Below are 13,785 nucleotides of genomic sequence, written 5' to 3' on the forward strand. Positions count from 1 at the left end.
CGCCTCCGGCTAACCTATGTGACCCGGCAAAGAGCCGCGGGATATCTCAGGCTGGCCCTGAGCATTGTCCTTGGAGCGTGGCCACTGCTGGTTTGCAGTAGGAACCTTCACAGGAAGCTCTTCTCCTGGTGGAAGGCGGCTGGGGGTTCTGGGCACCTAGCCAGGTGTTTTGGGGGCGCTAGACCCCTGGCCTGGGCCCTCCGGCCTCTGGCTTGTGGCCCTCCCTTCCCTAGCCTGGAGGGGATGTCCCAGCTGGCAGGCCCAGCTCCCTTGTCCACCTTGGGATCCTCCCTGCCTCCCGCGGGCTCTGGGCTCCACTCCAGGCCTGGCCTCCTCCCCCGCTCTGCCCCGGGGCCTCCACTCCTCCTGCCGCCCCTGCACTGGCTCCTACCCTCAGGCAGTCCTGTCCCCTCTGCCTCCTTCTGCACACCCTCCTCTCCCCAGGTTACCTCATCCGGGCTGAGGGGAAAGAGGGAAGTCTGGGTCACAGAATTTACTTCCCTCTCTCTCGTGCCAGGAGGAGCTCCCGTGGCCCCTTCCCTGCCTCTCAGCGCGCTGTCTCCCAGACCCTGTTCCCTCAGGACTGTTCACCCCCCGCCCGTCCACCTGCACGGGTGCCGGCTGCCACACCTGGGCTCTCCCCTTGCCTCACTCCACAGACACAGGCCAAGGGCGCCTGTTGGCCTCGGTCAACTCTCCATCAAGAAGTGGCAAACGCCAGCATGATTTTAATTAACTAAAATCATTTGGAATTGTTCCAGGTGATTTAGACAGAAGTAGATCTCCCTCCTTTTTTGTCTGGCTCTCTGGCTGGAGGCCATCTCTCTCCTGGGCAACTCCGGGCTCCCACTCCGTGGTGACTGGCCTCTTGTGGCCTCACACGGGTGGTTGCTGGAGGCCCTGGGAAGTGTCCCTCAGTGACCATCCAGGGACCCCCTCACAGACACGCCTTTCTAGAGGCTTCCTCCAGAAAACCCATCTGCCGATGCGGGGTTCCCTGTGGGCGATCCCATCCAGGGAGTCGGTTCTTGGGCTGAGATCGGTGGGGCGCTCAGCGGCTGTCGTTCCCCTCGGGAGGGTGGGCAGTGGGCAGTGCGGCCAAGCTGCGTGCTGGGCCCCGGGCCGGTTCTGAGCCCTGTGTGTGTCCGACCTGTGCTCCATCTCTCGGGGACTGACCTGCTGGGTCCTCTGTGCCGTCTGCCCGTCTCCTGCTGTCGCTTTGCTCCTTGAGCTCGAGAACCGAAATGTCCAGGACGCTGTGTTATCCAGGTGCCAGCGGGCTCTTACCTCCAAGCTGCCAAACCGCTCTGGGTGCTGCTTGCCGAAGGTCCCCGCACTTGCCGCGGTGCTGGGCTTTGTGGGAGCCTCTCCTGGGAGGAAGCGCCCCCACCGACCCCACTCTGCCCTCTCCTCTTTGAGGACCAGCAGATGTGGCTTTCTGGCTTGTCCAACAAGATTGTCCAAGTGCAGAACAAATGGATCCTATGGATCCCTCCTTTCTTTGTCCCCACCGAATGCAGTGTCACTTTCAGCTCAGGAAACAGTGACTCTTTTAAACGAACGGTGTGGGCCCTGCACAGTGACAAATACCCTTGTTTTCCCCCTGTGGGACCGAGGGCACTTCAATCCCACAGTCATTCTCTGAAGACCTACCTCCCCTGGGGCAGGGCTGGCAGAAATCCAACAACACATATTCCCACCATGACCGGGTGCCTTCCTCGCGGCGGACAGGAAACGCCGTCCAAGCAGGGCCTGGACTTACACGGCTGCTTTTCGTGGGGTTACACCCGTAATTAAATCATCCTGTTTTATTCTCTGTCTCTCCCTCGTCCTCTCCCGCCTCCAGGTGCAAATAGTGTACAAACCAGTGGACCTGAGCAAGGTGACCTCCAAGTGTGGCTCGCTAGGCAACATCCATCATAAGCCAGGTAGCCCTTGCAGAAGGCGGGGAAGGTGGTGGGGGGGGGAGGTGCGGGACGGGACTGGGTGGTGCCTTCTCCTAAAGTGGCTGGGAAGGATTGATGGGCTGGGCTGACGAGGGGAGCATCGAAGGTGGAACTTGCTGGGCCCTGGGAGGGGTGGCTCTCCCATCTCACTCCTGAGCAGGGCGCCATGGTGGCCAAGCCAACGTGACGAGGGGGGGCGGGTCCTAAGCCCTAACCTGGTTCTCCAAGCAGGCTGCACACAGAGCCTCTAGAGCTGGGGACAGGCCTGATCTGGCTCCCGAAGGCTGGCCTGTGGATGTTCCAGTTTGGTTCCCAGCCCACACAGGGGACACGTCACCGCCTGCGCCAGCCATTGCCAAACTCCGGCCGTGACTTTGTTTCGACAGTAAATGCCGTTGGAGCTCTGCCATGCTTCCCTCCCCGCTCCCCTTCCCACACCACAAGAAAATCAGAGCTATCTGGAGATCTCTCTGCGCTGATGGAAATGTTCTAGACCTGCTCCGTCCAGTGCGGTGGCCCCCAACCACACGTGGCTACTGAGCACTGAAAATGTGGCCAGCGCAGTGGACAAAATGAGCTAATTGTATTTAATTAAAATTTAAGTAGCCACATGGGGCTGGTGGCTACCGTATTGCCCAGCGTAGATCTAGATTCTAACTCTTGCCCGGGGGTCCAGAGTGGGGACTTCTGCCGTGGGCCCGGTTCAGAGCTGAATCCGCACTTGCTGAAGCATTCCTGTGGGGAGGGGAGACAAGGCTGGCAGAGATGTAGTCCGGATCGTCTCTCATCACGTTCTGGCTTCCCTTAGACTTGTTGTGGGAGTTTGGTCTCTCCCAGCGAAAACCATCCCTCAGCTGTGCCACCATTCACGCCATGAGCAGCTCTCTTGGGTGGCCTTATCCTTCCCCAGAAAGGAAGGATGTCTGTCTGTCTCCCTCTCTGGCCGCGTCTCCCACACTCGGGTGCGGCGCCTAGTGTCCGAGGAGGGGGAGGGGTCAGGGCCCTTCCTTCGTTAGGGTGCATTTTGCCATTTAGTTTCACTCCGAGGCCTTGCAGGGCTGTGGCTTTACAGGAAGTTGACCAAGAGAGACTTCACTCTTTGGAAGCCGACCACTTTAGAATTTAGAATCTTTTCTCCTACCCTGAGTTGTCATTGACCTTTGCATGAACTAAGGAGGAAGAATTTGTTGAGCAAATATTGATGCACACCTTGGTTAGAGAGCAAACTGTTGTCCAGCCCTTGGGAAGGGCTCTTACCTGTGCCCAGACTACCTTCTAAATGAAGGACCGTCTTGTCTACTCCGAAGGATTGGGGTCTACTTGGAATGGCTTGCTTAGCCCTCCTTCAAGGCCTGGTGCCCCCGTGTGTGTTGTGTTCCAGGAGGCGGCCAGGTGGAGGTAAAATCTGAGAAGCTGGACTTCAAGGACAGAGTCCAGTCGAAGATCGGGTCCCTGGATAACATCACCCACGTCCCTGGTGGAGGGAATAAAAAGGTAAAAGGGGGCGGGGTGGGGAGGAGGCTGCATTTAGACATGGCTGTTAATGGAGTGCGGTGCACGAATCTGGTCCGGTTTTCCAGAGAAGGAAAGCTGAGGGGCCTGAACTAATTGGCTTCCTGTGGATTCTCAGCGACCACCAGGACTCATCGGGTGAGCCACCTTCGCCGGCCATTGCTGTCACCTGGGAGCCTTGCCAGATTTGATGCCCAGACCCCACCTGGAGATTCTGATTGGTCTCAGGTGCAGCCTGGGCACCTGGAGTTTGTAAAGCCCCCAGGTGATGCTTTCATGCCCGGAAAGGTGAGCGCCGCTGTCCTCCGTGACGGCGGTCGGCCCTGTGGTTGGCAAGCGTCCACGGAAGGAAGTGGCCATCCATCCCCAAAGCCAACCCCAGCGCACCAGAACGAGTAAGGGGAGCGTAACCTGATTTTGTAAGTGGGTCACTAGGCAGTCAGAGCAAAACGGTGATGCTGAAATCCAGATTCCCGCAGAGCCCCTGCCTGTCGGTCACAGAATCGTCCACGGGGAAGGCTGCTGGACCCAGGGCCTCGGCGATCCGGGCAGTTTCTGGAGTCCTCGGGTCTCGCTGTGGGAGCTGGGGGAAGGGGAAGCCAGGGCTTGCGGCCCTGAGCAGGCTCCCTCCGGGCGCATCACAGGATGTGGTCTTATGGCTGTACTTCTTTGCTGCAGAAACGCAGCCAAAGCGCTCTCTGGGGGGTTCCCACCCACTCCAGCGGCCGTGAACTTCTGGAAGTGGCTCATTTTCCAGTTTGCAGTGCCCCCCAGCAGCTGACAGAGGGGTGCTGGAAGGAGAAGGGGTGTCCCAGAATGGGCACAGACTCTGAGACCCGACCCAGCGTGAGAAAGGGCACTGGCCAAAGTGGCCCAGCTGGTTGGAAGTGGCAGCCGTCACACCATTCATTCTGAATGGACATGCCCCGTGCCGCGTGTGAGGCCAAAGCCCAAGGGGGCGGTTCTGGAGAAGCACTGGCTGGTGTGGTCTTACTTAAAGCAGAGGCCGCAGACTGAGACCTCAGGACAGACCTGACCACAGACGAGCTCCCCAAAGGCCGGGGCGCGGAGGGCGGGGTACTCACGCCCTTGGATGGCCTTGCGCTCTCTGGCTCCCCGCAGCACCCCCTGTCACCCCCCCAGCCCCACCCCGGACAGCAGGGTGGACCCGGTTCCCCAGACTGGGCTTCCAAGGTGCAGAAATATCATCTCAGTGCCTGGTCGCTGGTAAAAGAGGGGCCGGGAGGCCGCGTGCTTCAAGGGAAGTGAGGCAGGGCCCAGTTCTCTGAGGTTGTGGAGAAGGTTCTCTGCAAAAGCCAGGTGGCTCTTCTAGCTTCTGTCACCTGACCGCCTCCCCGGTTTAAGGCCTGGGCATTGGCGATTCCCTGGGTGAAGGAAGGTCTCTGCCCATCTCTGGAAGCTTCTATGTCCTGAGCAAAGCTCTGGGCTTGACTCTGCTTGGAGTTGGGACCTGGGCAGGCCGGGCAAGTGCTCTCAGCTCGTTTCTCCCTCAGCAAAATGGGACCGAAATATCCACATCCCCGGGTGGTGCTGAAACCCAAAGGAGATGGTGTTCTGGAAGGTTCCTGGTACTTTGTAACCAGCTAAGAACATGACTCAGAGTCAAGCCAGAGTGTGAACTTCGGTTTTAACTCACCTCTGTGCTGGCTGAGAAAGGGTGGGCCTGGCCCTGCCCACCACTCAGAAGTCACTGTCCTGACCCCAGAGTGTCCCTGCCTGTCTAGTCCTCCACTTCCTCCTGTGATGGGCAGGAAGCTCTAACAAGCGGTGGAGTGCAGGACCCCCGTCTCCAGAGCGCCCTTCAGTTTGGGAGATTTGGGGACTTATACCCACGTCCAAGCCCCCCCCCCCCCCACCACAACGGGGGCTTCTCAGCCGGGGTCCACGGACTCCCGAGTCTGTGCAGAACGCTTGTGGGTCTCTGAGCGCCTGCCCGCTTGTGTCCATCTTTCTGGCTTCGCCAGATGCACAAAGGTCTTAGGACCCAAAAAAAGGAGAGAATTCCTGTCTGCCACTTCCAGGCTCAGCAGGAGCTCTTATAACTGCTCACATCTGCGACACAGGCTCTCTGAGGGTCGTGGGCATCCTCTGGAGCTAAGTACCTCTGGCCTCCTGGCCCTGTCATTGTTTCTCTCCTTGAAAAAGGACTTTATGGCACCATCGTTTCTAGCACACCTTCCAGGGCGGTTCACGCTTGCCGCCACCTCCAAAGTCCTCAGTCAAAGGCGAAGGGGAGGAGTGTGTGTGGCTCACGGCTGGACGGCAGTGACTCTGGGGATGTCCCTTAATCATCTCCAGCTTCTCCTTCATGCTTTACTTTGCAATTGGGTAATATTTTTTTTTAGAGAGAGGGCACCAGTAAGCGAGGGGCAGAGAGAGAGAGAGAAGCGGGGCCTCCCCCGGGCTCATGCGTTACCCGGAGCGGGGCTTGAGCTCACCCCATGGGTGACTCGAACTCGTGAACTGTGAGCTCATGACCTGAGCCGAAGTCAGATGCTTAATGACTGAGCCACCCAGGCGCCCCATGCAGTTTGATGATATCTATTAAGATAAAATGCACATGTCTTTTGACCTACCAGCCATTCCGCTCCTAGGATACGGTTACACGTGTGTGAAATGACGTGCACACAGGGCTATATTCATACACGGCGCCAAGGGACGCGGGTGGCTGGCAGGCAGGCGCTGGAGGACCCGCGCGCAGGTTTTCACTCCGGGACGGTGACCAGACCAGACCACGGTCACCGTGGGGGGCCAGCAGGACTTGCTCCCCTTCCTATGGCTTAATTCACCCCTCCTCCCCTCCCCCCCCCAACTACCTCCTCTCTCGCAGATCGAAACCCACAAGCTGACCTTCCGCGAGAACGCCAAAGCCAAGACAGACCACGGGGCGGAGATCGTGTACAAGTCGCCCGTGGTGTCCGGGGACACGTCTCCGCGGCACCTCAGCAACGTTTCCTCCACGGGCAGCATCGACATGGTAGACTCGCCCCAGCTCGCCACGCTAGCCGACGAAGTGTCCGCCTCCCTGGCCAAGCAGGGTTTGTGATCAGGCCCCCGGGGCGGTCAATAATCGTGGAGAGAAGAGAGAGAGTGTGGAAAAAAAAAGAATAATGATCTGGCCCTTCGCCCTCTGCCCTCCCCCAGCTGCTCCTCACAGATCGGTTAATCGGTTAATCACTTTAACCTGCTTTTGTTGCTCGGCCCTGGCTCGGGACTTCAAAATCAGTGACGGGAAAAAGAGCAAATTCCAGCTTTCCAAATTGATGGGTGGGCTGGCGATAATAAAATATTTTTAAAAACATTTAAAAAGACGACCACACCCACCATTTCCTTGGGCAATTACTTTTGATTCTTTTTTTTTCCCCCTCTGCCTAGAAGAGGGAGGAGAGGCTCTGCGAGCTGCTTCTGGGGAATCTCAAGGGACTGCGGGCGCCCCTGCTCTGCCCTGTCCTGGGGGTGTCACAGAGGCAGCGGCAGCAGCAACGGATTTGAAACCGGGTGCCATGTGGGAGCCGCGGGGGCGGATGTCAACTTTGTGGTGGGGGTTGGGGGAGGAGCCCCGGAGAGGCTGAGGCAGGGGAAGGGGGGGAGGGAGAAGGCAGAAGGGACAGTGTGGGAGTGGGTGATGGGGGGGGGCGGGGAGCCACTGCTCTCTGCCTGGAAGGACAGCGGGAAGGGCAGACCGCCTCGGCCGCCCACAGCTCGCTCGCGCCAGGCGGCCTCCCTGTGCTCGGTGGCCCGGGGTCCGCCGCGGGGCCCGTGTGCCACTGTCCCCGCGGGCGGCCCGTGGGAGAAAGGCTCCGGTTGGCGGGAGGAGGTGGTCGGTTGGCGGGAGGGGGGCACCCTGTGGATCGCTTCCTCGGAGAAGACTGACCTTGACGTCCCAAGCGCTGGCCTCTTTCTCCCTCCCCGCAGGGTGGGGGCCCCATGGAAAAACCCTGTTTTATTGAGTTCTGAAGGTTGGAACTGCAGCCACGATTTTGGCCACCTCACAGTTCTGGGACTTTAGGGCTAAACCAGTTCTCTTTGTAAGGACTCGTGCCTCTTGGGGGCATCCGCCTGTTCCCAAGCCTGGGCCTCTGGCATCCCTGGAGCGTGCTGGGGTCTGGGAGGTGGGTCCTGAGCCTCCTGTCCCTCCCGTGGCCACTGCAGCCACCTGTCCTCCCTCCCGCCACCATGCCCATGTGTCTGCTGTGCGGAGCCCAGTCACTGCCTGTCCCCCTCATGATGTCACACTGTCCCGAGTTCCCAGCCTCACCACGCCCCTTTCTCAGCACTGGACGTTGTTCAGACGCAGGAGGCACCTGCTCTCAAATAAAGGGGTGTCTGAGCGAAGGCAAAACCCAGGCACAAGGTGAGATCTCGGTCCCTTGGTTTAAGTTATAACTCACCCAACCGGTGTGTCCCCTCACAATGAACCTGATGACCGTACTCCCTCCCTTGCCCCCCACCTCTCCTCGCAGACGTGAGCCAGGGTGGGCTCAGCAATGACCCGGGATGTTTTGGCCTTGTTTCTACTTGGAGAGCCTTTTCCTCCCAGAAGGCCTGGTCCCCTTCCTGAGTTGAACTGGCAGCAGGTTGGCCGTCCTGGGTCCAGAGGTGGCAGCAGGTCAGGCAGGCAAGGCCCCTGGGGCAGGGCCACACTCTGTGCCCCGATTCCACCCGAGCTTGTGACTGCCGGCCTCTCCGAGGGCCCCGCCAGCGCTCAGCCCTGCATACCCCGGGAGGGGAGCACGCCCCCTCGGAAATGGTTCTTCCCCCCACCCCCCCGCCACCCCCCCCCCCCCCGTCCCAGCTGGAAGCAGTGCTGTCTGTCCTGCTGGAGCAGCTGAACATATACATAGACGTCACCTTTCCCTCCCCGTCTGCACCCTGTCGCGTTGTAGTCTGATTTGTCTGTTTATGCTTGGATTCACCAGAGTGACTTTGATAATGAAAAGGTTAAAAAAAAAAAAAAAAAAAAAAAGGACGCATGTATCTTGAAATGCTTGTGAAGAGGTTTCTAACCCACCCCACGGGGGTCCTAGATGTCTCTCCCTCCCACACGGGGGGCTTGGCTCCGGGTGGCCGGTGTGGCTCTACCCGGTCACAACCTCCTGATCTGAAAGGCTTCCGGGGCATCTGGGACCAGGTTCTGACATTGGAGAACCTTCAGCTTGGAGGAAGGCCCAGAGCACAGGACTGGGACAGGATCCTGGGGCAGAAGCTACGGCGCCCCCTTGCCGCCCGGCTGGGACTTCCCTTTGTTGGGGCAGAGAGAGGTGGATCTTGTGGCCGGCCTGGTCTGCAGCGAGGAGATGGCCCTCTCCGGTCACAGCCAGAAGCCCCCAGCAGCCATGAGGGTCTTACGACACCCTGTGTCACAAAAGAAAGGAACCCGGGACCAGCCGGGGAGAGGCCTGGGGTCCCACTGCAAGCTGTACCCCTGGAAGGGCAGCCCCAGCCTCCCCACCAAGCGCCCTCCAGCCACAGCAGGGCTTGGATGGACTGGCCGCCCCGGATGAGCCCCGGGGGCCCGCGCTGCCTGACTGCAGCAGGGTGACAAGTCAGGAGATGCCGTCCCCAGAGCCTTGGTGGGGACCCCCGCTGACCTTGCACAAGCCCCGTCTGCTGCCACAGGGAGAGGAGACAGCCTTTGTGGAAAATCGCCATTTTAAAGAAATTCAGCGACCTCAGGCCCAGTTCTGCCACTTCCGGTTTGGGCACCGTTTAAGGCACCCCTGCGGGCTGGTGGGCGTCCAGGGCCGCCTTTCTAGGGCTGGCGGCTTCATTTGCAGCTGGAGCTTTCCGTGCAAGGAGTCATCTGGGCCCAGAACTAACCCGCTGTGAGGCTCTCTGCCGCTTGGAGTCCCCAGCTGCCCTTAGAAGGGTTCTGAGGAAGGGAAGGGAACTGTGGTTCGGAGTTGGTAGCTCTTAGAGATGCGGCCCCGCAGCGTTGCCACGGACTCTGGCTGCGCCTCTGTCTGCACTTGCCCTACCTTATCCTGAGGGCCTTGCTCAGAGGGCTCCAGGATCTCCCTCGTCGGGGAGGGGGGCGGGGTGGGGACTGCTGGGGTCGGCCTAGAGATCACGGTCTAGGGTGACCAGGTCAGTGAGGCAGGGAGATTGCAAAGGGATGCTGGCTTGTGACCTTCAATGAGGACAATCCCCCCCTCCCCCCGCCACCACCAGGCTGGGCACTCTCGACCACCCCCTCCCCCCCCCCCCCCCCCGTTCCCCCGACGTCTGGTCCGCGTCCCCTGGGTGGGCTGTGCTGTGCGCCTGGTTCCTTCAAGCTCTCCACTCACTTATCCGTAGTTCTATTTAAACGGACTTCAACGCGGAGACTGTATCCTGCTTGCGATTGCTTGTCGTGCTTCTGGGGGGAGGGGGGAGGAACCTGTAAGATAGTTACCATGGGCAGAGGGAAGTCTTGGAGGGCAGCAACCACCGAGTAACCCTTTTCTTCGGACCACCCACGTTTGCTAGAGGTCCCTGGGGTCCCGCCAGCCGGCCCCGTCTCCTTCCCCGCCAGGGGCAGGCAGTGAGGCTTGGGGAGGAGTCTGGAGACAGAGCTGCCCCCTCACGGGGGTCCCCGGGCCCACAGCCCCGCCTACCGCAGACCCCGGCATCCTTCCATCTATCCAAGCCGCCGGAGCCTCCGCGCCACCTTTCCCACCTGCTGCTGCGGACGTGCAGCCTGTGCTAGCGGCTGCTGAGAGCTCTTCCTTCTTCCTTCCCCCCTCTTTTGTCTTTGTCCCCAAGTCAGGCCATCGGGTGGGGATGAGGGTGGAGGTGGAGGTGGTCAGCTCGCCACACCTGCAGACCTGTGGCTTCGAGACTTCTGGTTTCTCTTCAGCTCTGAAAAGGGTTACCCTGGGCACCGGCCCAGAGTCCCCCCTCCTAATGGACTTAGCCCCGTGAATTTGCAGTGTTGGGCAGGACAATCTCTGGCACTCGCAAGTCCCATGATTTCTTTGGTAATTTTGAGGGTGGGGGGAGGGACATGAAACCATCTTAGCTTAGCTTCCTGTCTGTGAACGTCCATATGATGTATTGTGTGTTTTAACAAACGATTTACACTGATTGTTGCTGTAAAAGTGAATTTGGAAATAAAGTTATTACTGATTAAGTAAGGTCTCTGTGCATGGATTCAAAGGACAAGAAAATGATTCAGGATGTACGATGTGCAAGTCCTTTCCTAACCTTAGAGAACTTCGCTCCCAGCAGGAAATGTCAAGGTTGCTAAAATCTCTCTCTGGGGCCTGCAGGTGCAGGAAGAGTTCTCAAGACTCGTTCATTTTCACTCGATTCTGATTCTGGTGCTGGGAGTCCGACCGGATCCAACTCAAAGAAAGGCCAGTACCCTTGTAGGTGGGCTTACAAGGCTGCACTCCCAACTCCAGAGTCTGTTAAGACCCACACCGGCATATTCAGAGGGGCCACGGCTGCAGCGGGTGTAGGAGATCTCGTTTGCTCCCAGAGGCCCGGGGCTGGAGCAGAACACTAGGCCCGCCAAGGCTTAGATTCCTTCCAGGCTTCCGGAGCCGCATTCCTCTCTCCTTCGGGTCCTCATTAGATTGGGGAAGGAGTCCGCTATGCGGAGATAGCAGATAGCCCCTAGCAATGCCACAAAGAAAACAAATACCAAACACTAGCCATATTAATTCCTGTTCTTTAGTAATTAGGTCAAGGTCCTAAGAAGGAGCCCTTCAATTTTCATACAAAGTTTCAAAATACCGGTTTTCTCCGCTTTCCCCCTTGTGCTCACTCCAGCCACTGCGGGCAGAAGCTTAAGCAGAGAAGGTCTTAAGTGCAGCCACAGACGCAGGAACAGGGCGGCCAGAGAGAAGGCTCCCTCACGACTCGGCGCTCATCGCCAGATGACTACCGTGGAAAAAGGGAATGAGGCCTGCCGGCGTCTTTCTCTCGTACATACAAAACCCAGCCCGTAGGCTCCTCAGAAGAACGATGCTACGAAGTATGTACATTCTCACTGACCCCAACCCCAGAAAAAGCGGTGAGAGGTGGGATCTCCCTGAGAGCAATTCAGAACAGTTCTAAGATGTCATACTGCTGGCCTCACTAGAGAAGGAACATCAAGAGGCAATGACCAATTGCTTACACCCAACAAAAAATTTATCTACACAGAGCCCCCTATACCCTGGGCACCCCTTACTGCCCCCCCACCCCGACTCCATCCTCTCCCTGGTGACCATCAGGTGGCCCTGCCAGGTGCCCAAGGACGGAACGGAGACTTCCCAAGGTTCAGAGCAAGTCCAGGGACCCAGAGAACTAACTGCTCCAGTGGGACAGGGTCCTAAGCTGCCACCCCCGACGTGGACCCGGTCCAATGTCAACAAAGGCCTGGCAACACAACGTTCTGTAACTTTTTTTTTTATTTTTTTCAATTTTTCCTTCCTTTTTTTTTTTTTAAGCACTAGTCTGTGCTTTGCGAACAGAATCAAGACATTAACAAAGATCAGCTTCTCTGAAGAAAAGCATTTCTATAGAACAAAGACAGCTACATGTTTCGCTGCCAATACACAGCTCAAAGCAGGAAAAGAAAATATTTACAAAATACAAGGTTTTTTTTTTTCCATTTTTGTTTTTGTTTTTTTTTTTTAACAATGCTAAAAGGGTTATTCAGAATTTTCAACCTTATAAATAGAAGAAGCACTTTATGCATAGGGATATGGTGCATTATTGTTTTTAAAGAAACAATGACAAACCCTTTAACTTGCAAACAGAATCAAAAAAAATCACTAATGTTGAAAATTGTGAAAAAACCCCAACCATTAAGCAGTTTGTCTACTATTTTATACGATTACAAAATGGCAACAAAAAAAAAATAAAAATAAAAATAAAGAAGTTCTTATTGCCCCCCCCTTTTGGTGATGTGATCATACATGAGACAGGCACGAGGTTGACCAAGGGGGGTGATGAGGGAGTGATGGGAACCACAGCTAGGACCAGACAACGTTCCACAGGCAAGGGGAGCATGGGAGAGGAAAGGCTGGACACCAACAGGGAAGTGCGTGTGGGGGAAATGGGACCAAATGAATCCACGACGACAGAATCCTAGAGGGGAGATGACTGCTCGCGTCCCTGACCCCCCAGTTTGCAGAGGAGTGGGAATGGAAGTAGCCCTAACCCCACCTTCACAGACGGGGGACACAGTTGGTAAAAACATCCCGGTGGAAGGCCTGGTGTGTGTGGGTGCGCGGGTGGCATCGGGGAGCAGAGAGGGAGCGCAAGGGGCGGGGCAGGGACCTGAGCAGCCGCAGTCACGTTACTGCAGTGGAGGAGTCAAAACAGAGAGGACCAAACGCAGCGGAAACCCAGACTAGGTCTCCAAGATCCGGATGACAAAGGGAAGCCGTTCTGTCGACTGAGAGTTCGGAACAGGTGGCGGTTATGGCCAAGGGGGACCCGGCCAGGAGGGCCAGAGCTGGGCCGGGCTGCCGATGGGAGGAGAGGAGAGGAGAAAGGGTGAGAGTCCAGAGTGTGCTGTTCTCCCCCTACCCTGACCTCAGGCGGCAACGCTGAGCGGGGAGCTTGCCATTCCCTCTGCCCATGTGGCTGTCCCACCCTGTCCACAGGTGCGGGGCGGGGGCGGGGGGGGGGGGGTGGTCACCTAACATCGCTAAGTCCAGTGATTCAACAGTGCGGAGGATGTGCCAGGACCAGGCCAGCAGGGTCTTATCCTGAACTTCTGTTTGCCAACTGGAGGAAGTGCTCAGGTGTGTGACAACAAAACATGGAAACCAAAACCAAACAAAACAAAAATCAAAACAAAACAAAAATACCAAAGTAGAATCTAAATTCCTTAAATTCACTAAAAACTGTGAAAATTTCCGGCATATGATGTTTGAATATCAAACGCAGAGATTTCTGAAGCTTTAATGCCAATAGTTAGTGAGTCTGTTTAGATTCTCGTATCCCGCTCATCTGTGAGTTGGACGCTGAGCTGTGACTGTTGTCGCCAAATGCCGACTCTTGAGGGGGACAACGGGGGGCGAGGTGGGGGCCACCTCTGCCTCTCGGCCAGTCTTGCTGCCTGAGGTGCGCCGAGTACAGCGGGCTGCCCGTTCCTGTGCATCCAGTTGGTCCTCACACTCCGTCTGGGGACTGTATGCCAAGGGGAAGGTTCGCCGTTCCCACGGCTGGACGGACTGTGGGGAGACAAACCGTCATGGTGAGAAGCTGGTTCCAGACTACGTTCCGCCCCAAGGCCCTGGCCCGAGACGCGTGGATTCAAGTCCATGACCCATCTCCAGACTTCCTGGAGCGGTCCAGGAAGAGCCCTTACAGAGCCGGCAGTTCC

The 13,785-nt window shown here is 57.5% G+C and overlaps 2 protein-coding genes across 22 annotated transcripts in view; one reads left to right on the top strand and one right to left on the bottom strand.

Annotated features, from left to right (window-relative positions):
- Positions 1–10,590, top strand: part of MAPT (microtubule associated protein tau) — a 101,044-nt gene extending 90,454 nt beyond the window's left edge. For all 17 annotated transcript variants that reach the window (XM_086687608.1, XM_086687612.1, XM_086687609.1 and 14 more), the window contains 3 exons: positions 1,847–1,928; positions 3,328–3,440; positions 6,310–10,590. In XM_086687608.1, coding sequence (XP_086543734.1) covers positions 1,847–1,928; positions 3,328–3,440; positions 6,310–6,525 — 411 coding nt within the window. In that variant the 3' untranslated portion in view covers positions 6,526–10,590. The remainder of the gene's footprint in view (positions 1–1,846; positions 1,929–3,327; positions 3,441–6,309) is intronic.
- Positions 10,591–13,345: 2,755 nt separating this feature from the next.
- Positions 13,346–13,785, bottom strand: part of KANSL1 (KAT8 regulatory NSL complex subunit 1) — a 180,010-nt gene continuing 179,570 nt past the window's right edge. For all 5 annotated transcript variants that reach the window (XM_086687604.1, XM_086687605.1, XM_086687606.1 and 2 more), the window contains one exon: positions 13,346–13,633. In XM_086687604.1, the coding sequence (XP_086543730.1) occupies positions 13,406–13,633 (228 nt within the window). In that variant the 3' untranslated portion in view covers positions 13,346–13,405. The remainder of the gene's footprint in view (positions 13,634–13,785) is intronic.

This window comes from Puma concolor, chromosome E1 (genome assembly GCF_028749965.1).
Source record: "Puma concolor isolate L17-30 chromosome E1, mPumCon1.1.hap2, whole genome shotgun sequence".
Lineage (NCBI taxonomy): Eukaryota > Metazoa > Chordata > Mammalia > Carnivora > Felidae > Puma > Puma concolor.